At 41.6% G+C, this 25,966-nt stretch overlaps 1 protein-coding gene across 2 annotated transcripts; it reads left to right on the top strand.

Moving 5' to 3' along the window:
- The first annotated feature begins 4,162 nt into the window (after positions 1-4,162).
- CUNH16orf78 (chromosome unknown C16orf78 homolog) lies at positions 4,163-25,227 on the top strand. Of its 2 annotated transcripts, XM_069082813.1 has the most exons (5): positions 4,163-4,980; positions 5,794-5,931; positions 7,154-7,268; positions 18,968-19,229; positions 24,631-25,227. In XM_069082813.1, the coding sequence occupies exons 1-5, from the start codon at positions 4,684-4,686 to the stop codon at positions 24,776-24,778; spliced, it is 960 nt and encodes a 319-aa protein (XP_068938914.1). In that variant the 5' UTR covers positions 4,163-4,683; the 3' UTR covers positions 24,779-25,227. The 2 variants fall into 2 exon arrangements, 1 of the variants encoding a protein (XP_068938914.1); XR_011167346.1 differs by lacking the exons at positions 4,163-4,980; positions 5,794-5,931; positions 18,968-19,229 and having other exon boundaries at positions 7,211-7,268; positions 24,631-24,747.
- Positions 25,228-25,966: the final 739 nt, after the last annotated feature.

Raw genomic sequence — 25,966 nt, 5'->3', positions numbered from 1 at the left:
TACCCCAAACTCACACTTCTTCCCTATTCCTATCAAGAGTACCACCATCCTCCCAGTCACTCAAGTTCACAGTCTTGGTATTGTCCTCAACTCCTCACCCTCACTAATTCCACATATCCAACCCATTGCCAAATCTTGTTTCTGCTTTCAATTATCTCCCATAATATTCCTCTCCACTCACAGAGTGACTGCCCTACTTCAAGCCCTCATCAACTCCATGACTATCATAATAGCCTTCCAGGTGGTCTCCCTGTTCCAAGTCCCCCTCCCCTTCATTCTAAACCATACTCTGAGGAACTGCCCAAGTGGTTATCCTGAAGCATAGGAATGTGAACTGATGCAAAGTGAAGGGAGCAGAACCAGAAGAACACTGTACACAGTAAAAGTTGTATTGTAAGAATGATCTTATGTGAAAGGAACAAGATGGTGGAATTCTGAATTATCAGCAGCTTCAGGGTAGTGGCAACATCCCTGAATCTGGAGCCAAGAGCTATGAATTACACATCTACTTTTTCTATTTACTGCCTTATGACCTTGGGTAAATCATTTAAACCCAGTCTCCTCATCTGGAAATTAGAGAGTGGCTCTAAAGTCCTCTTCTGTTCTAAATTCTATCTAAATTAGGTTTTATCTGCTGTGCCACTCCCTACCTTTTCTATTTACATGTTACCTTCAGCTCTATTTTACATTTGATCCCTTAGCTAATTTCTTCATTCTGCACCTTTAGTATGTGGCCATCTCAGGTCACAGCCTAAACGCAAGAGAATTCCAGGTCAGCTCATCTGAGGCTTAGCCTAGCAGGGTGGAACTGAACTTTTCCTTTCATTCTCTAGTCAGGCCCATTAGAGAACTATTTGTAGGTTGGTGACTTTCCTGCTGTTGCAGAGTTCTAGTTTTAATTTAATGCAGCTGTGAACTTAGCATCAGTTTTCTGTTCCACAGAATGAGGAACATTTGGGAAAAGAACAAAAAGAGGGGGTAAGTACCTGCCTACTCCCCTGAATTTGCCACTCCATGTACAATCACTTGATGACCGCAAGGTCAAAGTCTTTGAAGGAGTGCAGCATTGTCCAAGAGCAGTCTTTGGTCTCTTTTTGAAGATACGTGGCGCAGTGTAATGAGCACTAGTCTGAGCGTCAGAAGACCTGGGCTCAAACCCAGGGTCTGACACTTGGGAAAATTCACCTCTCTGGGTCTCAGTTTTCTCATCTGTAGAATAGGAATAATCTCTGCTCCATAACATGATTGTGAGGTCATTGTGCACAACCTCAGCATCACCCTGAAAACATGTATGCAGAGCACCTGGTAGTTTTAAAGAGCTATATAAATTCTGACTGTTATCATTAAATCCACAAATGGCACAGTGGAAAGGACATTGGAATCAAACGACCAAGGTCCATATCCCACCTCTGCTGCTCATTTATCTGTGGGACCTTGGATCTTAAACTCTCTGAGCCGCAGTTTGCTCCTCTGTAAGACAAGGGGGTTGGAGAAGGCACTCTCTGAGGTCCTTTCCAGTTCTAATTCTATGAACTCAGGAAGTCAACTATGAAGGAATCATATCATTTAGAATCTGGAAATGAACTTAAAAATTACCTAATCTGCCCTGGAGTCAGGAGAATCTGAGTTCAAATCCAGCCTCAGACACTTACTAGCTGTGTGACTCTGGTCAAGTCACTTAACCCTGATTGAGGAAGGAAGGAAAGAAAGAAAGAAAGAAAGAAAGAAAGAAAGAAAGAAAGAAAGAAGGAAAGAAAGAAAGAAAGAAAGGAAGGAAGAATCTAATACAACTTTTGCAGAAGAGCAAACAGAGGCCGAGGAAAATTAAGAATCTTGCCCAAGGTCACATAGGTAGTAACAGAACCAGGATTTGCAACCAGTCCTCAGTTTCCAAATCCATCACTCTTTCCATACACTGATCTATGGGAGACCAGGAAGGAGGAAACTGTGAACCTTCAAAAGATCAAAGTATTATTGTTATTATTAATGATTCCATTAGAACCCAGGCTACAAAACCTCTGTGCGCCTTGATTTCTCCATCTAGTAGAGCCTAATGAAAGATTCCATTATTGTGGAAGAAAATATTGGCTGTTAGCTAGGGTCTAGTATCTGTACAAGCTATTAAGTACCCAGAGGACCTGCCTTAAGACTGATCATTCCCTTCCTTGTTTTCCCTACCTCAATATCCAGTGCAGTGTCTCAAACATAGTTGAAAGCTTAATAAATATTTTCAATTGAAAAAATAAACTGAATTGGAAACAAGGAGAATCTGTGGACATCAGGAGAAGGAATAATATTTGTGAAATGTTGTGAAATGGGTCAAGTTTGTCTTGGTGCTCCCCATCCTCCATCCAGGACCAGGAGGCTCCTGGCGTCCTCTGCTCAGGACCCCCCCTGCCCGCACCAACACAAAACTCACCAGAGCTGTCCTTCTCTGGGCAGTTCCCAGGCTCAGAAATGGATTGTGCCATATTCATCTCATCCCATTGCTGCCATCAGACAAGACGCCCCTATGAGAAATGATCCCAGAAACTAATGCCCTGAAAAGTGTTAATAGCCTTAAGTAAACCAGGATACAGCTTTGTTTGAAAGCTGTTCTTATTGTTTACACCTGGTTTTAAGGTATTCAGAGGAAAGGGGCTGGCCCCCTTAGGATTTAAAAGCTGGGGGGGGGGGGTTGGCAGAAAGGCTACAAAACCTTCCCTGCCAAACAAAGAAGGAATTTACTGCTAATGGAATACTGAATATTGATCAAGAAGGAGAGAGAGAACTAAGTAGCAAGGGAGAGAAAGATTGAAAGGATCTCAGAGTTGGCAGGGCCTGGTCCTAGGTCATCTAATCTAATCTGTACTTGAGCCTCAATCCCTCCCACCACAGCCCAGCTAATGGTCACATGACCTCTACTTGAGAGCTTCATGATAGGGACCCCCACCTCCCAAGGCAGCTTGTTTTATCACTGGACAACACAATGTCTTATTGTTGTTCAGTCATATCCAATTCTTCATGACCCATTTGGAATTTTCCTGACAAAGATACTGGAGTGATTTGCCATTTCCTTCTCCAGTTCATTTTACAGATGAGGAAACTGAGGTAAATAGGGTTAAATGACTCGTCCAGAGTCACACAGCTAGTGAGTGTCTGAGTCCAGATTTGAACTCATGAGTCTTCTTGCTTCCAAGCCCAGTGCTCTATCCACTGTGCCACCTACCTGTCCCAACACAGTATCTGACACATAATAAAAAATATCTGGTTGAAGGATGTGTGATACAGTACAAAGAGATAGCAAAGGTCTGGGAGTCAGAGGAACACCTGGGACCTGGAAGGTACCTCTGAAGTGACCTTGGGCAATTCCACCTTTCTGGGCCTCAGTTCACTCATCTGTAAAATGGAAGAAGTTGCACTAGATAACCTCTGAGGTCCCTTCCAGCTATCTTTCTCTTTCCGGTGGCATCCAGGAATGAAGAGCTTGTTCTCTCACAGCATAGGCACCATGCTGGGTGGGGCAAAAGGCCACCTATCTCATTCCCCGAGGCTGGGTGGTTCTGAGAAATGGGCTTGTGGTTTTAGTCTGTTTGGTTTGTTTTCAGTTCTAGGTGCAGGAGGTAGAGTCCCTGTACCCTGCACTTGGGGACTTGAGCCATGGGGATCTTGGGGGCAGGATTCCAAGCACAATATTACTGCTGGCCCAGCAGGGAAGCCTTGAGAAGTCTGTGCTAGAAACAAGGAGGCTTTGAACTCAGAACTTGGTGGGACTGTTTCTATCTAGAAACTGAGCTAAGCTATGAAGCCAATCTCACTCCCATCCCAAGACCAAGGTGATGTAAGGGGGTTATGGCCTCCCAAATGTTGGGAAGGAATATTTGTATATTTGTTCTTGCTATAGATTTGATGTAAATATTCCTTCCTAAAAGCTAATCTCACTATTAAGTGTTTAAATGGAACTGGAAGGCTTGGACTTCTAAAATTGGGGAACACAATTGTGGAGGGCTTGAGCCAATGGAAGAGACTAGAGACCCCCCAAACCTCTTTTAAGGATACTGGAGAACCCTTAGGGAAAGGGTGAAATATGAACAGATCTAGCCTCCAGGCAATGGCAGCCAGGGTCAGTGAGCAGAGATCACAACTATTGCAGGGGATATTGGGATATTAGCAAGTCCTTTCCTATGGACAACACCCTGCTTCCCTTAATAGATCTAAACTTTGCATTAATGTTTTTATCTATGCTGTTACAGTACCAGTGAGTCATAATGAACTTTCAATTCACAAATATTTTCTATGCAAACTGTTGTGTACCTATACCACATATAACTAACCATTTTGGAATTGAAGAAAAAAATTCTAGAGGAACAAACCCAAATTTTTTTTTCTGGAGATATTTTACACAACCCATCATGTTGTATCTACTTACCCATCTCTATTCTTACAGATAGCACTGAGCTTGGAGAAGAGAATGTCCCTCAGAGAATGGGTTGATTAAAATATAGCACTAACCTTCACCACCAGGACCAACGATCTCATTTCCCATAGGATAAATACTGGGGAGTTTGAGGTCAATGTCAGTTTCCTCTCTCCCCAGAAAGCTGTCCCACAAGTGACCTCACAATTCCCTCTCCTTTTAGTCTCTCCACCTGGTCAGGAAGGCCCCACACAGGAGGCAACAGGATCAGGTGATGCTTCACCACAATGTCAAACTTGGCACCATGGTATTCCTTCTCGCCTCACATCTCAAGCAATTCAGAAAGACCTAGCATTTCATCTTGGTCAGGAAGCAAAAAAAGAAAAAGCCTCTATCAGGTAAAACCAACAGAGGTCACTAAAATGTCAGATTTGAAAACATTGTTCTGGGAACCCAGGAAGCAGAAGATACGATGGAGCGGGGCCAAGGAGAGGAAGCAGTCAGATGTAACACATGTCATAGAAAGAATGGACCAGAACCCAGGGAAGTCCTTGGCTGTTGCCCACAAGAAAGAGAACAACCAAGTATGCAAATGGAACAGGTATTGGGGAAGCCTCTTGGAGGGGTTATATGCCAAGAGTTATGAGAGTGGGACCCCTATTATTTCTCCTTTCACTTAGAAGACAATCTGACTCACACAGGGTAGGAATGGGATAGATTTAAACACAGGACTCATTGTCCTTGAATAGCCATATACCTGTGGAATTTGGTCTCCTTTCTATGGCGGATGCTGCCTGCTTACCAGTTCATAGAACCCCAGGGAAAAGGACCTTACAGATTCCATATGTTCCAATCGCCTAATTTTATAGATGGAGAAAACAAGGAAAAGGCAAAGGTGAGAGATAATCACCGCTGTCCTGTAGTGACTTGTAAACTAGCGGGAGTTTCACCACTGAGTTCTCTATACTAATGAAATTACAAGTCTGCTACCAAAATTAATTAATTAACATTTAGGCTCATAGACTTAGAGCTATAAGGGATCTCAAAGGCCAACTAGTTCAACCCCTTCATTTGACAGATGGGGAAACTGAGGCCCAGAAAAGTTACAAGGTTACAAAGATAGCAGAACTGGGATTCAAAGTCAGGTACAATAACTAAATCAGCATTCTTTCCATGACACCATAGCAGTACCAATCCCTTCATATGTTGCATCAATCGCAGGAGAATGCAAATTCCTTGAGAGTAGAGGCTATATGAGTTATCTCTTTGTATTCCCACTGCCAAGCACACAATAAACACTAATAAAGTGCTGGCTGGATTGGATTGAATTGATCTATTTAAGCTAAATGCTTCTAAGCACTCTGACTTGTCTCTTCCACGTTGCCTCTTTCTCCTAGTTGTTTAAGACCAAACAGTCGTTGGAAAATCTGAAGCATCTTCAAGAATACAAGATGATTCAAGAAGAAAAAAAGCTTAGAAAACTATTACTGAAACCCACAAGAGACTACCAACTGGAGAGCTTTACCCATATCCCGGTAAATCAGTTCCTTCTGCTTCCCAAGTCTTAGGCACTACCCCAGGAGAGCAAGCCAAGAGAAAGATAATGGTCAGGCCTATAACTCTCACTTCCCAGGGCCTGCCTCAGTGAGCAGACCTAATGGCCCAACCTGACTTCACCAGCTTTCAGTGGCTACCTCAAGCTACCTGATCCGTAACAGTGTGTATTTAGGAGAAGTATCTATTTCACTCCATCAGTCCATTTCTTTTGCCTTTTTCCTGCTGAAATCACAGACACCCCTTGTCCATCCTCCCTTCCCATCCCCCAGCTCCTCACATCTTTTTCCCCAAGAGAACCATCGGCAAGTAGAATTTCTTTTTTTTTTTTTTTTTTTTGCTTTTTGGAGGGAGAAAGCAAGGCAATGGGGGTTAAGTAACTTGCCCAAGGTCACACGGCTAGTAAGTGTTAAGTATCTGAGGCTGGATTTGAATAGAATTTCATTTTTAATGATACCACCTCACATCCATTCACCACGTTATGGTACGTTTCTCAAAGCACTTTCCCACTCATTGTCTCTATTTCACAGTACCTCTTGTAAGGTAGCTTAACATAAAGTCCATTTGGCTGATGAGTGTTAAGTTCTAAGAAAGTAGAATGATTCATTCAAAGTTATTCTACTAATCACAGTAGAAGAGTTACTCAAACCCAGTATGTCCTGTCTCTCAGCTCATGCTCTCCCCACTGATCCACCTTCAAATCCCACCCTCAGTCCCCACTCCTACCTGGGGGGACTGAATGGACAATACCCTCAGTTGACTCAGTTCTTCCATGGGTAAATTTCACAAGAGAAGGCAAAGGCCTAATACCTCCTTTGTTAAATGAGGATGATTGCTCCTGCTGTGCACACCTTTCATGTTTATTATATGGCTCAGACGAGATCCAGGCTGTGAAAGGAGTCACAAATTATTACTTCTAAGAGAGGGAAGGGTCCAAGTTCCCTAGGTTGTAAAAATGGAAAGGACTAAAAAGTGACCTACCTTCCTGGTCCCAGCAGAGACATCTCTTATTCTGAACCCCTTTAGTATCTCCTGAAACCCCTGTGAACTTGGCTTTCTAAGATCATAACTTTGCAGTTGAAGGAACCCTCTGAAGGTCTTCCTGCTTAGATTTACTCTTGAAAAGGGGTAAGATATGACAGTTTGGGGGCCTCTTCTCCCCCCCCAGACCAGAATTATGATTCCATTTTCTCTTGTACTAAGTTCTTCCTGAAGAATTCCCTGAAACAAATGAAAATGTCTTCAGAGGAGTCTTTCACAGTCCAAGATCCTAGCTACCTCACCACTCTGAAGGATACACACAAGAAATTAGTGGGAGGTAAGTGAGAATAACATTCTTGCCTTTTCTCCCAAACTTGGAGGGGAGTTTTTCCTGTTTCTTAAAGAATGTCAGCAGCATTTCTCAATCATACCTCTACCCATGGATTTCCTTGCTCTGAACAAGCAAGGGCTTAATTGACATATTCTCATTACAGCTGATGGAAAAAAAGCAGTGAACATTCTTGGTCAAGTGTTGAAGTTGGCCAAGCCGGTCTTCAGCAACCCACTTCCTTCCTACTGTGATCTTCCCTTTTCTCTCTAGGATCTGAGGAAAAGGTGATAAAACTCATTTCCTCTTGAGATATTGGAGAAGCAATGTTTTTATAACATCATCGAAATTCAAAACTGAATTGCACCAGTTGGTTGATGATGATGAGAATTGACATCTATATAGCACTTTAAGACTAGCAGAATGTTTTGTACGTGTATTATCTATTAAGTTTCACAGCTACCCTATGAAGAAAGTACTATAGAATCAAAATAAGAATCACCCAATCCAATACATTCATTTCGTTTTTAAAACTTTTATTGATACTTTTGCTCTTATACTAGTTTTTGTTTTTTTTTGTTTTGTTTTATTTTGTTTTCTGGTTATATACCCTAACCACCATGGCCCTTCACCAAGCCATGTGGTGAGCCTTCTCTTATAACAAACAAAAACTGTTGATCAAAACCAACCACGTCTGACAACATATGCAACATTCCACACCTACAGTTTTTTACCTCTTTAAAGAGAGGAGGGAAGAACACTCCTTCACAGAACCAACATGCATCATTACAAGTACACAATCCTAAGCTTCAGCTCTTGTTCTTTCTTTTAAATGACTCTAGTCATTGTGCATATCATTTTTTTCTGGGTCTGCTTAGTTCACTCTGCATCAGATGTTCATGAAAATTCCCATATTTATCTAAATTGCTCATATCGATCCTTTCTTGTAATAATATTCACCCATAAAGGCACCATTCCCATGTTCATGAACAATGAAGTTTCCTCATCTGATCATAGTCTATTGTCATTCCACCTTCCCCTCTGCCTTGAAACCCCTAATCCTGTTCTGTTCTTCGTCCTCACCATGACCTCCAACCCTTCCACCCCTCAGTTCTTTCTCAAATCAATCAATCCTGTGCTAGCTACACTCTCCTCCTTTCCCCATCTTGACCCCTTGAGGAACCAATTCAGCTCTACACTATCCTCCTGAGTCCCTTGTCCCCTCACTGTATCACGCCTCTCCAATCCTTAGCCTTGGATAACTTCCTCCATTCACTGCTTTCTCTCTTACACATGAGATGCTAAAGAATAAATAAATGGGTTCTGGCTTTAGCTCTTCCTCTGACTCAGTGTAGGTGACCTTATCAAGTAACGTCCACCTCAGGTTTCCTCATCTGTCATATGAAATAGAGATTAGTTGGTCTCCAAGGTCCCTTTTAGCTCTGATATTTTGTGTCTTTGAATCTATAAGAGAGAATAATCAAAGGATATTCACACAAAGGGTGTTAATTGTTTTAAAATGTTTAAATGTTTTAAAAGGGTGCGAAAAGAGTAGACAAATGGACAACTGTACTCTTGTCGGTCAGTCAGGTCACCCTCTCCCTTGGACATTTGACAGGTCAACATCCCTCGTCTCCCATACTGTGATCCAGTGACACTGGGTTCCTTACTGTTCCTCAAATGACAGTCTTCTATCTCTAGGTATTTTCACTGACTGTCCCCCTTGCCTGGAAAGCTTTCCCTCCTCATCTCTGCCTCTCAGCTTTCCTGGTTTCAAGTTCTAGCTAAAAGCACACCTTCCATGAGAAGTCTTTCCTGATCCCCCTTAATTCTAGCACCCTTTCTCTGTGATTATTTCCAACTTATCCTGTATATTGCTTGTTAATTCATAGTTATTTGCATGTTGTCTCCTCCATTAGACTGAGCTCCTTAAGAATAGGAATGTTTTCATTTCTTTGTATCCCTAGAATTTAGCATAGAGCCTTGCAAGCCAGTAGATAATAAACAAATGTTTGTTGACTGACCAACAGATGCTTACTCTTCTACTATCCTCTTTAAACCTTCTTGCCCAGTCACCAAAGTCTTCTCTGTCCTTACATTTCTTAATGATTAACTTTCTACTTTTTCCAAGATTATGGTATTATCTTCCATTGCAAATAGCTGTTTCTCTTTTAAGGAGACCATTTTAGATTTAGGAAATGTCCCTATCTTTTTTTTTTTTGGAGAGGGGAAGACAAGGTAATTGGGGTTAAGTGACTTGCCCAAGGTCACACAGCTAGTAAGTGTATCAAGTGCCTAGGTCAAATTTGAAATAGGGTCTTCCTGACTCCGGGGCTGATACTCTGTTCCCTGTGCCACCTAGCTGCCCCGAAATGTCCATATCTTATCACCACATTTATAATCTGTCTCCAAAGGATGGGGTCTACTGTATGTGGCTAATCTCAGACAGCCCAGGATGACTCTCATTACTTTCTCTTTCAAAGCATGACACTTTTTGATTTCACTGCTCATTTCTGAGGATGCCTCTCACTTGGAACTTGCAGTTCTCAGTGCATTACAGGACACGTTGCTTATCTATACTATTTGTCCATTACATCAGACCTGGGTCCTACCATACCCCAGGAACCTCACCCTTGTCAAAAAGTATCCACACTGAGTGAAAAGCCTGAGATCTAAGATGGGGGAAAGATTAGTGAGGATTAGGGGATTTAGAGCTAACCCATCCCCCTCATTTTACAGATAAAGAGACTGAGACCCAGAAAGGGAGAAAGATTTGCTCAAAGTCACATAGGTAGTAATTATCTGAGAAATTTGCTGATGCCTTTTGTCATACATATGCATTTGCAAATTCATCTCCTAATAGAAACACCTCTCAGAACCCTCCCTTGTAACAAAGAAAAATAGTTAAGTAAAAACCAACTAACAAAGTATCTCTGAAAGTGTATGAAACAGCCTCGATTCCTAACCCTTCAGTCCATTAAGAGGAGGGAGAGGTGTATTATTATCTCTTCTACATGATTGGTCATTGCATTTCATCTGAGCTCACTACCTTTACAGCATTGTTTTCATTTACATTCTTCCAAGCATTGTGTGTGTACACAGTGTTCTCCTGATTTTGCTTTCTTTTCTTTGCATCAGTTACTACATCTTCCTGTTTTCTAAATTCCTTCTTTCATCACTTCCTAAGATATTTGTCTTTCATGACACTTATCTATATCACAATTTTTCAGCCTTTATGTACATCTGCTTTGTTTTCATTTTTATGCTACCATAAAAAGTGCTGCTACTGACATTTTGATATATATGGGACCTTTCTCTCATTGATTTCTACGAGTTATATGCCCCAGAATGGGATTGCTGGATCATGTGAGTGGTTTTGTGATTTTCTCCAGTTATTCTCAATTGTTTCTTTTAGAACAATTGGACTGATACACTGCTCGACCAACAGTGTATTAGTGTGCCTTCCATCTGCAGCCTTTCCGATGTTGACTATTTTGTTTCTCTCTTTGTGAGTGTGCTGGTACAAGGTGAAACACTAAGCTTGTTTTAATTTCTATATTCCCCTTATTATTAGTGGCAGTGGATTTTTCTTATGGTTGACAGTTTGCATTTCTTCTTTTTAAAACTAAAGGTTCATATCCATTGACCACATTTTTATTAGAGAATGATTGCTTAGTCTTACAAATTTGTGTCAAATCCCTGTATATCTCGAATATCAGACTTTTCTCAGAGGACTCTCTCAATAGTGTTCTTATCCTAGTTGAAATAATTTTGTTAGTGAAAAGCTTTTAAATTTTTCCTAAGTCAAAACTTAGTCCATTTGGTCTATTGTGCTCTCCTCTATCTATTGCTTGGTTTTGAATTCCTCTCCTAAACATAGTTTTTTGAAAACTCAGAGGTAAAAATTCACAGATTCAGGGTTGGAACATAGGTCCCCTGATTCCAAATCCAGTATTCTTTACCATACACCACTGATCTGGTGCATCAGGAGAACTGGATGATCTGCCCTGACTCATCTCTAACTTAGACTGTTACCTGGGCTCACTTCTCATGGATTTGTAGTCAGAAAACCTGAGTTCAAATCCTGACTATGAAATTTATTACCTGTATGAACTGGAGCAAATCACTTCACCTCCATCAGCCTCAGTTTATACATCTGTAAAATGAAAGGATTAGAATAGATAATCCCTAATTTCTCTTCTAACTCCAGATTCTATTCTTTTTTTCTTTTTTTTTTTTTGGAGGGCAATTGGGGTTAAGTAACTTGCCCAAGGTCACACGACTCGTTTGTGTGTGTGTGTGCGTGTGTGTGTGTGTGTCTTAAGTGTCTGCAGCCGGATCCAAACCCAGGTCCTCCTGACTCCAGGGCCGGTGCTCTACTCACTGTGCCACCTAGCCGCCTCCAGATCCTATTCTTTTTGTGATCCCTAAGCACTCTGAAGCTATAATTCTAAGTCCTAAAAAGACCCAGGGTAAGGGGACCTTGTCATATTTTCCTCTTGAATCTTAAGCCACCCAAAGAGGAATGAGGCCAAGGGAGCCCTAAGGACTGTTAGAAAGAATGCCAAAAATAAAAAATAAAATAAAAAAACAGAAGACAGTCTCCCTTGACTGACCTCCTCCCAGCATCAGTAAGAAAAGACAGGCTATAAGCTGTATCGGTTTCCTAGTCTCTGTCTCCCATTTCATCTCTCAATTTAAGTCTCTGCATTCTAAGAGAAAAGACTGGGGCATAGAACATTTTTAAAAAGAGAAGGCTCCAGGGGGGGAAGGGTAAGGGGGAGGGGACCACACTGCAATCTATAAATACCTGCAAGGTGACAATATAAATGAAGGAAGGGAATTCTGCCACCTCAGAAGGCATAGGATAAGGAGCTGACAGCCTGGGGCCAGAGGCAGGCTGAGGAGGGAGACTGGAATGAGGGCCAAAGGGACCCACAAGGCAGGAGCCCTTGGGCATTGGGGAAGAAGGCTGGAGGCGAGAAGGCAGGTGCAGTGGCCGCCTCCCACAGCCACAGGGAAGGGGGAACAGAAGTTTGTGAAAACAGTGGTGGGAGTAAAGCAGCCACATTCCTCCTGAGAGCTCACAGGGCTCCTCTGATTTGACCTATATAGCAGTTCTCAGCCCTTCCTGCTGCCTCCATCTTCAAATGCTGGGAGCCACGTGGGCTCAGGAGTGGGGAGGCCTTTTCTCTTCCTTTAGAAATGACGGACTCCATGGGTTTGGAGGACACTGACACAGAGACCGGGTCAGATGCTACCTTCTTTCCTGCCATTTTACCTTCCTCCTCCCTGCCCCCCACACCAAATGTCAGGCAACAGGCAAAGGCAGCTCCATCTATAGCAAATATAAGGAATTTATTTTCCAGAAACAAAATCACTCAAGTCATCAGAAAAGAATCTGAGCCAGTAAGGAACAGGCCTGTTTGGATTGATTCTTTGGGGCACTGAGTTTTGAGCTCCTGTTACCAAAGAGGACCTTCTAGACTTGAGGAGGGGAATTAGAAGCACCACATTGCCCTCAGAGGTCCCTGTAGATCCAAGGAGGGAGGTGATATGATATAATTGAAAGAAGAGGTATGTTCTAGTCCTTGGTTCATTTGCTAACTCATTTTTTTTGAGGGGGAAGGTAAGGCAATTGGGGCTAAATGACTTGCCCAAGATTACAGCTAGTTAAATGTCAAGTATCTGAGGCCAGATTTGAACTCAGGTCCTCCTGACACCAGGACCGGTTCTCTATTCACTGTGCCACCTAGCTGCCTCATTCACTAACTCTTTGCATGACTTTGGACAAATCACATCCCCTCTGTAGGCCTCAGGTTCCCTCTATATAAAATGTGAGGGTCTGGACTAGGTCACAGAATGTCAGGGTTGGAAGAAACCCAGGGCACCATGGAGCTGAACCCCTACGATGAAGGAATCCCCAGCATAACATACCCTCAAAGTAAGTATCATCCAGCCTCTTACAGAGGAAAGGGACCCCCCCCCCACTCTCCTGCCCTCACCAGCTCTCAAGGCTCGCAGAGACAGGTATAATCTTTAGGAAGTTTTTCCTGATTTCGAGTCTAAATTGACCTTTTTGCAACTTCCAACCACTGTTCCTAGTTCTGCTCTCTGGTGTCCCTTCACCTCATGAAAGCCCTTCAAATGCTTGGAGATCACCAATCATCATGTCCCGTCCTGAATCTTCTCTTTTCCAAGCTAAGCATCCTTGGTTCTTTCAGCTAGTCCTCATATATGCCTTAGACTCAGACACCTTCTCTGAACATTCTCCAGCTTATCAAAGTGTATCACTGCAGATGAGGTCTGACAAGGGCAAAGTACAAAGACTTTTGTCTTTGTCCATTCCCTGTTCCTGGAAGCTCTGCCCCTGGGAGCTATGCAGCCCAAGATGGCATTAGCCACGTTACATGGCTGACTCATATTGAGCTTGCAGACCATGAAAACCTCAAGGTCTCTTTAAGAACAACTGTTATCTCCCCTTGATCCCTCTCTCTTACACTTAGGAAGTTGATTTTTTGTATTCAAGTGCAAGACTTGGCATTTATCTCATCGAATTTCTTCTCTAGCTTATCAAGCTGGACTCTGACATCCACTATGTTAGTTTATCCCCTTCTAGTTTCCTTATCATCTGCAAAGCTGGTGAGTGTTCCATCTGTGTTTTTATCTAAGTTGGCGATAAAAATGTTAAACAGCACAGGGCCAAACCTCAAGTCCTGGGGCTCTCCACTGGAGACCTCTAGTCATGTTGACATGGACCACTGACAACTACTTGTGGAGTCTAGCCTTCCAACCAGTTCCACCGCCATCTGATTGTACTCTTGTTCTATCTCCCTCCATCTTCTCAACAAGGTAGCATGAGACACTTTGTCAAAAGCTTTGCTAATACCTTGGCAAACTATGTCCACAGCATTCTGCTAGTAAAGCCATCTCATCAGAAAAGGATTATGTTCTTAATGAAGCCATTCTGGCTCCTTGGATCCCTGCTTCCTTTTCCAGATGTTCACCAACCACCCCTTAAATGATCCCTTTGAGAATTTTCTCAGGAAGAAAAATCAAGTTTGCTAACCTGTCGTGTGTACGGGCTCAACTGGGACAACATTTGCATTTCTCCAATCTTGTGGCACCTCTCCCATTTTTCATGATCATTCAAATATTGCTGGCGGTGGCTCAGAATATCTGCCAATTGTTTTGGAACCTAGAGATGTGATTCATTTAATATAGGTGATGACTTGAATTCAAAAGAAACAGCTAAGGGGCACCTAGGTGGTGCAGTGAATAGAGCATTGGCTCTGGAGTCGGGAAGACATGAGTTTAAATCTAGTCTCAGACACTTAACACTTACTAGCTGTGTGACCTTGGCCAAGTCACTTAACCCCAATTGCCCTGCCTCTCTCCCTCCAAAAAGTCAAAAATTTAAAAATTAAAAAAGGAAATAGCTAGATGCTCTTTTACTATCTCCTCACTTATCTTGGGTATCAATTCTCTGATAATTATTTTTATTCTATCATTTATAATAAAGGTATTCTCCTCTTCAGAGAAAACAGAAATAACTTTAAAATTGAGCAGTGATGTCAATTGTCAACTATCATCCCATCCACCCTGGGTAATGGTCCTGTTCCTTCTTTGATATCTCTCCTGTCTCCCCTATCTTCCCCCCAAGAAAAACCATTTTGTCAATCTTAGCTTCCCTCACAGGCCCCAGCTCATTCTGAGCTTCAGCACTCTTGATACAGTATTTCTTCAGAACCCCATCCCATACTCATATTCATTTTCTATTACCTGGACTTGCTTCTATCTTCTGTACATTTTTTTCTTAAAATCTAAATTATTTGGGGCAGCTAGGTGGTGCAGTGAATAGAGCATCAGCCCTGGAGTCAGGAGGACCTCAGGTCAAATCCAGCCTCAGACACTCGACACTTACTGGTTGTATGACCTTGGGCAAGTCACTTAACTCCAACTGCCTTGCCTTCCCCCCCTTCAAAAAAAATCTTAATTATTTATTGAATTCCCTATGCAGAAACAATGGTATCTTCAAGCAAATTTCATTTTTCTTCCTCATTAAAACTGTTTCCTTTTATGTCTTCCGAACATCACTCTCAAGCATCTCCCATTCCTCTTAATCTAACTTTCCCTGACATATTTTAGTCCATGGGATTCTATCTTCTTTCTTTCAAATACTCTGAAGTCTGTTTTTACAAAATCTAGGGCGTGTGTCAGACTATACCCAGATTTCCATACATTCTCTATCACAAACTCTCAGATGGGGTGGTCACTGCTCCCTAGGTTTCTATTATTTCCTCTCCAGCAACATTCTTATCGTTATTAGTGAGAATCAGATCCAGAGTAGAATTTCTTCTTGTTGGTTCCTCTAAGATTTAAAGGATGACATCACTAAAGCAAGTCAAGAAGTTATTAGCTGTTTTACTTTCTGGCAAAGGAACTCTAGCAGATATCTGGATACTACTTATAGCCCCCATCACTACTATGTCATGCCTCTGTGCCAGGCTCATTAATCTGTTCCCCAAACTCATCAATTTCCTCTTTCTGTCCAGGTGGTCTATAGTATACTCCAATGACAAAATAAACGGTTTCTGCCTCCACTGATCTTCACCCAAATACTCTCAATCATGCTTCTCCACTCTGGTTCCTGGATTTCCTCACATGACTATATCTTTTTAATATGTAATGCTACCCAGATCTGAAATTTTTCCCTCCATAATCCTTATTATTTTAGACCCCTTTTTTATTAGATTTACAAGACACCTGGCAAATATATTCTCACCAGTATGAGATGTGTTCTATCTCTCGTCAAGAATCTGCCAATTCTACATTGTAAGGTATGATCCAGAAATTCAAATCCTTTTCTTGGATACCAGCTATCCACTTCCCAAATTATTACTTTTCATCTTCTGCATCCTTTGTCTTCAATGGGCAACAGTGAGGAAAACAGCAGACTATTTTCCTATATCCCTCTATTTCTGGCCTAAGACTTCATAACCTTTGGAAATAGTTTTAAAATTCCTTCTAGACATGTCGTTTTTGTTCCTGTGAACCCAGCAGTGGATCATTGCCATCTATTTTTATAAGTTTTAGGAGGATCTCTGTTATGTCTTGGATACATGCCCTAGGAATACAACAGATCTATTATTGTTTTTAGATCAGAACCATGACAATTCCATCTCTACTTTTTTCACCTTAGGGACTGTAGAAAGGAGAATCATTTAGGATCTCAGAGACCATCTAGTCTCACCCCTGTCATTTTATAGGGAGGTTAACTTGGGTAAGTCTCACGCCTTCTCTTTTCTTTTCAACTAAATGAGAGGTTTGGACTAAATGATCATCACAGACTTAGAGCTATAAGGGACCTTTAAAGGTCTTTTTAATTTAATCCCCTCATTTTACAAATTAATACAATGAGACCCACAGTAGTAACTGTGATTTCCCCAAAGTCACATGGGGAATAAGCGGCAGGGCCAGAATTCAGAGTCCCATTTTCTGAATCTAAATCCAGAACTTTGGTCTGTGAGGTTCCTTCCAGCTCTATGATTCTCGTCCAGGACACTCAGTGCTTGCCCCAAATTGTTCTTTGTCTCCTGGGAACCTAGCACTGTGTATTACATAGAGTAGGCACCTAATAAATGTCTTGGAGGAATTAGACTGGCCCTGATACTTAGGGTAGCCACTCCCATGAAGGCTTTAGAATTTTTCCTCAGCTACTCTTTTGGATGGAAGACCAGGTTTCTTTTTAGATGGTAGCTCCATAGTTTTACAACTGAAAAATAGAAATACTTTTTAAAAGGCAGCTCTGCTCACATAATTCATAGACCATGAGATCTAGGAGGACCTTAGATGTCCTCTAGTCCAATGCTCACAATTTACTTAGGAAAAATCTTAAGGAGCGCAGGGGAATGTTACTTGCCCAAGGACAAACAGTTAAAGCTAGCAGCTGCAACTTGAATGCAAGTTTCTTGACTCCAGGCTTAAATGTTTGTTTTTTTTTTCCCATATACCACTCCACTTCCTAGACTGACTGTAAGTTCAGTCTATAGCCAAAAAATGATGCATCAGGTTTTCAGAGGAAGAAATTAAAGATGTCTATAAGCATATGAAAAAATGCTCTAAATCCCTATTGATTAGACAAATGCAAATCAAAAATGAGGTACCACATCTTACCTGTCAGATTGGCTAAGATGATCAAACAGGAAAATGATAAATGCTGGAGATGGTGTGGAAAAATTGGAACACTAATGCATTGTTGGTGGAGTTATTAACTGATTCAACCTTTCTGGAGAGCAATCTGGAACTATGCCCAAAGGGCTATAAAAAAGTGCATACCCTTTGACCCAGCAATACCACTTCTAGGGCTATATCCTAAAGAGATCATAGAAGTGGGGAAAGGACCCATATGTACAAAAATATTTATAGCAGCTCTTTTTGTGGTAGCAAAGAATGGTAAATCAATGGGATGCCCATCAATTGGGGAATGGCTAAACAAGGTGTGGTATATGAATGTAATGGAATACTATTGTGCTATAAGAAATGAGGAGCAGATGGACTTCATAATAACCTGGAAAGACTTATATGAACTGATGCTGAGTGAGGAGAGCAGAACCAGGAGAACTTTGTACACAATTACAGACACATCATATGTGTGATGACTAACTTTGATAGACTCGGCTCCTCTCAGTAATACAAGGTTAGAGGACAACTCCAAAAGACTCATGATGGAAAGGGAAATCCACATCCAGAGAAAGAACTACAGAGTCTGAATGCAGACTGTAACAAACTACTTGCTCTCTCTTTTTTGTGTTTTGTGCTGTTTTGTCCCTTCTTTCTCATTATTTACTCCATTGGTTATAATCCTTCTTTACAACTTGACTAATGTTTAATGCGAAGGTATTTGTTGAACCTATATTTGATTGCATGCTGCCGTTGGGTGGGGGATGGGGGAGGAGAGGGAGGAGGAGAAAATTTGAAACTCAAGGGATTATGGAACTGAATATTGTAAACTAAAAGTAAACAAATATATTTAATTTTAAAAAAAAGAGTGCTGCATCAGGTTGGAGTTCCTGGTGGAGAAATGGAAGGCAGAACTCATAGGAGCTGAGTTTCAGAGCTGGATGGGGGCATTGAAACTCTAGTCCAATTCCTCTCATTTTACACATGGTACTTCATAAAAAGAGATGATTATCCAAGGTAGTCTGAAAAACAATTATCAAAGGACTTCCTCTCATTAAAATTCTGTTGGGGTCTCTGCCTTCTACCACCCTTCTTTCCTTCATCCCCACCCCAGTGCCCTAATGGCAAATTCCAAAGATGATTATATTTTGTGTGGTAGAGAAAGAGATAGAAACCTAAATTTGAGTTCCAGCTCTGACACTTGCTGTGTGACCCATCTGGGCCTCAGTTATCTCATCTGTAAACTTAAGATAAGGTTCACCCTCTACTTCATAGTTCCATCTTAAGGAGAGTTCTCTGTAAACCTTTAAAGTGAATGCAGAAATAGGTGTTATTAAGATTCTTCTTGGGGCGGCCAGGTAGCACAGTGAGTAAGAGCACCGGCCCCAGAGTCAGGATGACCTGGGATCGAATCTGGGCTCATACACTTAGCACCCACCCAGAAACACCTGGCCGTGTAACCTTGAGCAAGTTACTTAACCCCAATTGCTTAAAAAAAAAGATTCTTCTTTTTTCTCCCTCTTCAGATCTAGATGGGCCAGAAGTTATAATATCAGCAACCCCACGGATGAGCATCCCACGTAGAAGCAGCATTGATCCTAATTCCAACCAGTTTATGCAAGATACCTTTTCTTCTTCCCGTAAGGGAATGACTACAAAAGTGATAGACCCCTCATCTAGTTTCCAGGGATATGATCGGAAAATAAAGAATTTCATTGAGAAGACTCCAAATGTGAAGCCAGAAGTAGCCACCACACTGTTAAAGCCCCAGGAAGTTCTGAGCTGTAGGTGAGGAAAATGGGGGTAGGGAACAGGATTTATCAAGGAAACTGGTGTGGACACTGATAGCCAAGGCCCTGATAAAGTACCTTCATTGGCCAACTGTATTCCTAATGGGCAAGGGCCTAGTATCTTCTCTTCCCTTGAAAATTACCAAAAAGGGTGCAGTTAGGTAGTGCAGTGAATAGAGCACCAGCCCTGGAGTCAGGAGGACCTGAGTTCAAATGTGGCCTCAGAGACTTAACACACACACACAGACACACAGACACACAGACACACACACACACACACACACACACACAAACTAGCCTGTGACCTTAGGCAAGTCGCTTAACCCCAATTTCCCTTCAAAAAAAGAAGAAAATTACCAACCCCCCCCCGCCCCCTGCCAAAAAAACCTCAACAATCTGAGAACTGATAGAAGCAATAAATTTATTTTGCTTGGTCCTAAAGAGCAAAACTATGAAAAATTTGGCGGAAAAATCAGACAGGATAGTATTGCCTCAGTGTAAGGAAGTACCTTCTCACAATTAGAACAGTTCAACAGTGGAATGAGCTGCCTCAGGAGATAGTGAGTTCCCCAATACTGAACCTCTTCAAGTAAGAGGCTAGCTGCCCTCTAGGTATTAAAGAGAGCATTTAAACTTCAGGTAGGAAGGTAGGTGAGATTACTGCTAAGGTACCTGTGTAAGGGATTCCATGGGAACAAGGATTCCGTGACTGATAAAATCATGGACTGATTCCCTTGAAAGGTAGACAAACTGATCCTTCCTTACTGTGACTGTCTGATACATGAAAGTGGACCTAGCCTGAAAAGCATCACTTCTAGAGGGATCTCCAATTCATTTAAACAAACATTCTTTGGTAACATTACTATATACAGGGAGTATTCTGGGCATTGGAAGGGCAAACTCCCGCTTAGCCTGGCTGCCAGTGGAAAAGCTGCTGATAGCTTCCATAGTTCACAGACTCACAGAAAATGGTGATTCTAAAGGAAATCTAAGGGACATTTGTGATATAGAACATGTGATATATGTCCAGAGGAATGAATTTTTACCAGACTCTATAATGACTCCAGCTGAATTTAGATATTATTGCTGAGTTCTGCTAGGCCTCTGACTAGCTCCTACCAGTTTCTGGCCAAATAGCCTTAAAGTTCTGATTTCCATAATAAGTACAATGTTCTCATATTCCTACTACTGTGTTTCACTTGAATACATGTACTAGGTGCTATTTGCTCCTGAGATGACCTAATTAGCTAGATTAGGCACCATCTAATCCATCTAGCCCATGGATGTCTAGCATGGGGACTTACATGGTCTAGTAGATAGAGTTGTAGTCCTAGAGTCAGGAAGACTTCAGTTCAAATCCTGATGTGTGATCACAGGCAAGTCACTTGAACTCCTTGGGCCTCAGATATCTCATCTGAATGAGAGGGATGAAAATAACAGTACCTGCTTCACAGGGTTGTTGTGAAAATCAAACGAGGTAATCACAGTCAAGCGTTCTGCATACCTTAAAATGATAGACCAATGTTAGGTATTTTGGTTAATCTAGCCCCTCTTCATTGTGAGTATGAGAAAAGAGACTGGCCAACGCTTTCATCTGAGCCCCTGCCCTTTGACTTCAAACCCAGTGTTCTTTCCGCTCTAAAACATTGCCATTCTCAGGCCACAGAAGGCAATCAACCTCCAACCTCTGGACATTATGTGGATGGAATTGACTCTGATAGAGAAAGGTCCTATTGATTTTGGGGGGGATTAACTCTAATTTCCTTCTCTAGTCTCTTTTATAGGATAGGGAGAACACTATAGCAGCACAAACACTTGCTTTTTAATTCCAAGTCATGATCTCACATCATCCGAGTTACAGTGGGGGTGTTCCCCTTTCCCTCCTCGACCCCCACTCCTTTATGTCTGATCAAGTCCCACCCAGTCTTCCCAGGCCAGAGTCAAAACTGACTTCTCCAGAGAGACTTCTTTGCCTCAGATACTTATTGCAGTAAGAAGGATATTGAAAAGTGTAAGGTCAGAAGAAGGCTGACTGGATAGGTAAGATGGGCCCCCTATCTGCAGGCTTCCCATTGGTCTAAAAGCTGCACTTTATTCATTCACCCAGGGCTGATCAGAGTAAACAAAATCAGTCACAGTAACCAGATTCACTAGAGGCTGATTTAAAAGCTAGAAAGCCAATTTATTATGGCGTGTGGTAGAGGAGCAGAATACTTTATGCCTGCTCTCCAGGACACCCTTTCCTGGTACCGAAGACTCTGAATTTATATTTATTATGGACTCACACATCTCTTGCCAGTACAATGTCAGCTCCTTGAACGTAAGCACTGACTTTTTGGTCTTTGTATCTTTGACGCCTCACCCAGAGCCTGACACATAGCAGGCCCTTCATAAACACTTGTTGGTTTGAACTGAACTAGTTATCAAAAAATGCCTTGGTAAGCTGGGGATCGGGCCAAGAGGAGTAACTGTTTCTGCCAGCTTGCATTGGAGCTGGCGACTCTCTTTCGTTTCAATGAAAAGTAATAGCTGACATTCATAGAGGCTTCAAGGTTTACAAAGCACTTTACATACATTATCTCCCATTGGCCCTGTGAAGGGCTGCTCTCATTATCATCTCTGTTTTACAGATACAGAAACCGAGGCTCCGAGATGTTACAAGGTCACACAGCCAGTGGGAGTCAGAGACAGGTTTCAGTATCAGGTTTCTTCTGACCTCCATCTTCACCATTCTTTCTGTTGTACTACATGGTTCCTCCTATTTCAGAGAATGATTATTTTCTGAACTGTTTCCTTCTTCGTTTGGAGGTGCCCTAACCCTAACCCCTTTCATTGACTGCCCTCGTGGCCTGTACTCATCACTGAGCACTTAATAGATACCACTGTGTGCTGTTGCTAGCTGTCTTCTGACTCCCTGGCTGTGTTTTTTCCTCAACTCAGCTGACAGTAAGCTTCTGGGGGTCAGGAGCCATGTCTTCCATTTTCTTTCAGGTCCTTTCTGTCTTAACTAACACAGGACTGATCTGACAGTAAATATTTGTTGAGTGAATGAATGAACGCCATCCAGTTTAACTCCTTAGGAACCAGCTAGAGAGCCATCGAGGGCTGCTCAGGATCCATGGTATCACTTCAACAGCCATTAATGGGGGCTGGCCACCATTTATCACTCTTCTATCCTGGATCAGCCACATATCACATTATTGAAAATACACGCAGCCCACAAGGTTGCTAACAAAATCAAACCAGTCAGTCTGTCAGAATCTTAGAGTGATTTCAATTCAGCAGGCATACACTGAGGCCTGTACCATGGGAAAGACTTTTTGTCACTTTAGGTAACTCACTTCTGCTCTCAGGGCCTCTGTTTCTTCCTCAGAAAAATGAAAGGGTATAGACTAGATGACATTACAAGGGCAAGCAAAGGCACTGTGGTTTGCAGTTAAAGGACATACCTTTCTAGAAAGGCTGGACCCCAAAGGATGAATGGCAGAGGGTGAGCTAGAAAAGGGTTGGGGGCAGGGGAAGAAGTGGTGTGAAATTTGTTCATCTAATGCATATTTCCTCTTCTGTTGCTTAATGCAGACTTATCCCTATCTGTGGAGGAAACTCATTTACTTGGGGAAGTAGGATAACTCTTCTTTATAAAGCAGGGGGCTGGCAGCTCTAGAGGGAGGGGCTGCATAGTGACAGAAGGCGTCACTAAGGTCATGGGGGAGCGTGAGTACATGGAACTGATACTCACTTCTGTGCTCCAGGGTAGAGTCTTCATATCCCTGAACCTGAGTTTCTTCAACTTTAAAATAGGGGCAAAAATGTCTTTAGCACCTACCTCACAGGGTTGTTGTGAGTGTTAAATAAGATCGTGAGTGAGCTTGGCTTTGTAATCTTGAAATCTCTATGTAATTCTTTATTCTTTATCATCGTCATAGTGGGAGAAATTATGGCCTTTGAGCCTTAAGCAAGGCACTGGCTCCTAGGCTTCCTCTATTGTAAAATGAGAGGGTTAGACTCAGTGGTCCCTAAGGTCTTCTCTCTGTGTCTATGTGTGTGTGTGTGTGTTTCTCTCTCTTTACATGTGTGTATTTATGTACATATATACCACACCTATATGCACATATAAATTCACATGTGTGCCTATATGTGCACATTTGTTTATATGTTAAGTGCATTGTGTATGTCTAGATGTGTGCATGTGTGTACATATACATAAACATATATGGAGGGGGTTAGGGAACCTGGCATGCATTTAGTCTAATCTCATTGTACAAGTGAGAAAACTGGAGAAAATGACTTTTGTTTAAGCTCTCACAAATAAGTGACAGAGGCTATAACTACTCTCACTAGAATGATGATGATGATGATGTTATGTTACATATTATTTTTAGTATGGTGTGTGTGTATATATATATACATCAAACCATGGGACACATGTTTGCATTGTGTATGCATATGATTTAGAGCTGGAAGGGAACCATAAAGCTCTAGTCCAATGCCCCATATTTAACAGATGTATAAACTGAAGCTGAGAAAGGCAAAGAATTGGTCCAAGGTCACCCAACAGTATTGAGCAGAGGCAGCATTCCAGCCCTGGTCTTCTGCCTTTTCACATCCTCTGTGCTATGGTTTAAAGTGTTCTTTTAGCACCAATATCTGAGGTAGCATTCTTTTTGTTTTTTTAAATAATATTTTATTTTTTCTAATTATATATAATTTTTTATATTTGTTGTCTCTTTAAAGTTTTGAGTTTCAAATTCCATCCCTCCCTCTCTCCCCTTTCCCCTCCCTGAAAGGGTAAGTAATCCAGTATGTTATATATACACAATCATGTAAAAACATTTCCACATTAGTCATTTTGTGGAAGAACACTTGAACAAAAAAAAAAGAAAGTGAAAAATTATATTCTTTGGTCTGTATTCAGAAGCCATCAGCTCTTTCTCTGGAGGTAGATAGCATTTGTCATCATGAGTCCTTTGGGCTTGTCTTGGATCATTGTATTGCTGAGAATAACTGAGTCATTCACAGCTGATCATCATATAATATTACTATTACTATGTACAATATCCTGGTTCTCCTCACTTAACTGTATCAGTTCATGTCTCTCCAGGTTTTTCTGAAATCCAACTGCTCATCATTCTTATAGCACAGTAATTTTCCTTTACAATCCTATACCCCAACTTGTTCTGTCATTCCCCAAGTTATCTCCTGAGTTTCCAATTTTTAGCTGCCACAAAAAGAGCTGGGTAACATTCATTTTGAAAAGCTCCAGATTTCTCAGCAGTAAAGTCTGTACGTTCCAAAGATAACACAATTTCTTTGGGACATTCCCAATAAAGTATAAGGATGCTGAGACATTTTCACCTTCACACTTTCAACCAAAAATAATTTTTTAATTGTTCCTACAGGTACTTGCGACTCTCCAAGAACAATGTCCAGACCCTGCTCAGGCTGTGTAGAGAAGCAGGAATGGATATAGACATTCATCCTCACATGAATGAATCAGAAATGAATGCCAACAGGATATTCAACAGAAAACCTAGCATAGCCCTCTAAGTCACCCTTTCTCTTTTGCTGACTTGGGTCCACTTGAGAGAAGTTGATGCCGCCCATCAGGAAACCATGACCCTAACCACTAATTTTTAGGCAGATCTGATTTCTAATTTAACAACAGCAGCAACAATCAGCAAACCAAAAGTAGATTATGATATTTGCATGTTATACTGCTTTATGTTGTTTCTCAGAGAAGCGCCAATCTGGGAGAATCCATTGCTTAGTTTTCCCAAAATGTTACCCACACCTAATGGTGGAATCTCCACACTCACCTAGATTGGCTTCAAACATGTAGACTTCTTAATCATAAGTCAATGACTCCTTTTGCCCCTACCCATAATTCTCCCTGGGAATATCAGGATCTGGCTCGTGATTCTCAAGGTCCAGTACTTAGTAAGAAACCAAGGCTACCAAAGCACTAGCACAGGTTTATTAAACAGCATTTGAAAAACAGAGAAAGAGCTAATTGCCTTCAATGTTTCAATAATCTATCATTTCAAAGCTATAAAGCCTCTTTCTCCTCACCTAGAATCTCTCATTGCCTTGGAAATGTTGATCTTTGTAAATTGTCGTGACCAAAAAAAAAAAAAAAGGAAACCTCATCACCCCATCATCATGGACAATCTGGTTATGAGATCCTTTAAAAACAAGCCAGGATGGTCCTCAGACAACAGAAACTCATTTTTCCTTTAAGTCAAAATAATCAGTCTTGATAGGCAAGTTTTCCAGTATGGATTTCAAAAAGATTCAGGGTACAGAAAATACAGAATCAGGGTCATAGGAAGGGCCCTAAAGGACTGATTCCTTTCACATCATGCTCAGTCTTGCTGTCTTACCCCCAGCCTTGCTCTGTGCCCAACGATTTCTGCTTGAATTGCCTGGTGGTGAGTCTATCTGCATCTGTTTCTAAAGCCCTGGTTTTAGAGACAAATATGTATAGCACTGAGGGTCTGGGTTCCTTTTTAGGGGTTCTATTCATTGATTGCCTTGGGCCTTCAAAACCTAGAACAACCTGTATATTGGAGAGTCCAGTAGACAAATTCAGACATCAGCTCTATCGCTTTCAAACACATAAGCCATAGTATGGTTTTATTAAAGGAAATCCAACAATTATTAGCTATCATGGAGCACAGAACATGTGAGTTAGGAGCCTTAGAGATCATCCAAACAAAAGCCTCCCCATTTTACATA

Source organism: Petaurus breviceps, unplaced genomic scaffold (genome assembly GCF_028583685.1).
Source record: "Petaurus breviceps papuanus isolate PSGF00001 unplaced genomic scaffold, PetGlider_PUasm1.0 171, whole genome shotgun sequence".
Lineage (NCBI taxonomy): Eukaryota > Metazoa > Chordata > Mammalia > Diprotodontia > Petauridae > Petaurus > Petaurus breviceps.
The sequence above is the reverse complement of the archived record's forward strand: the minus strand, read 5'-3'. Positions and strand labels throughout refer to the sequence as shown.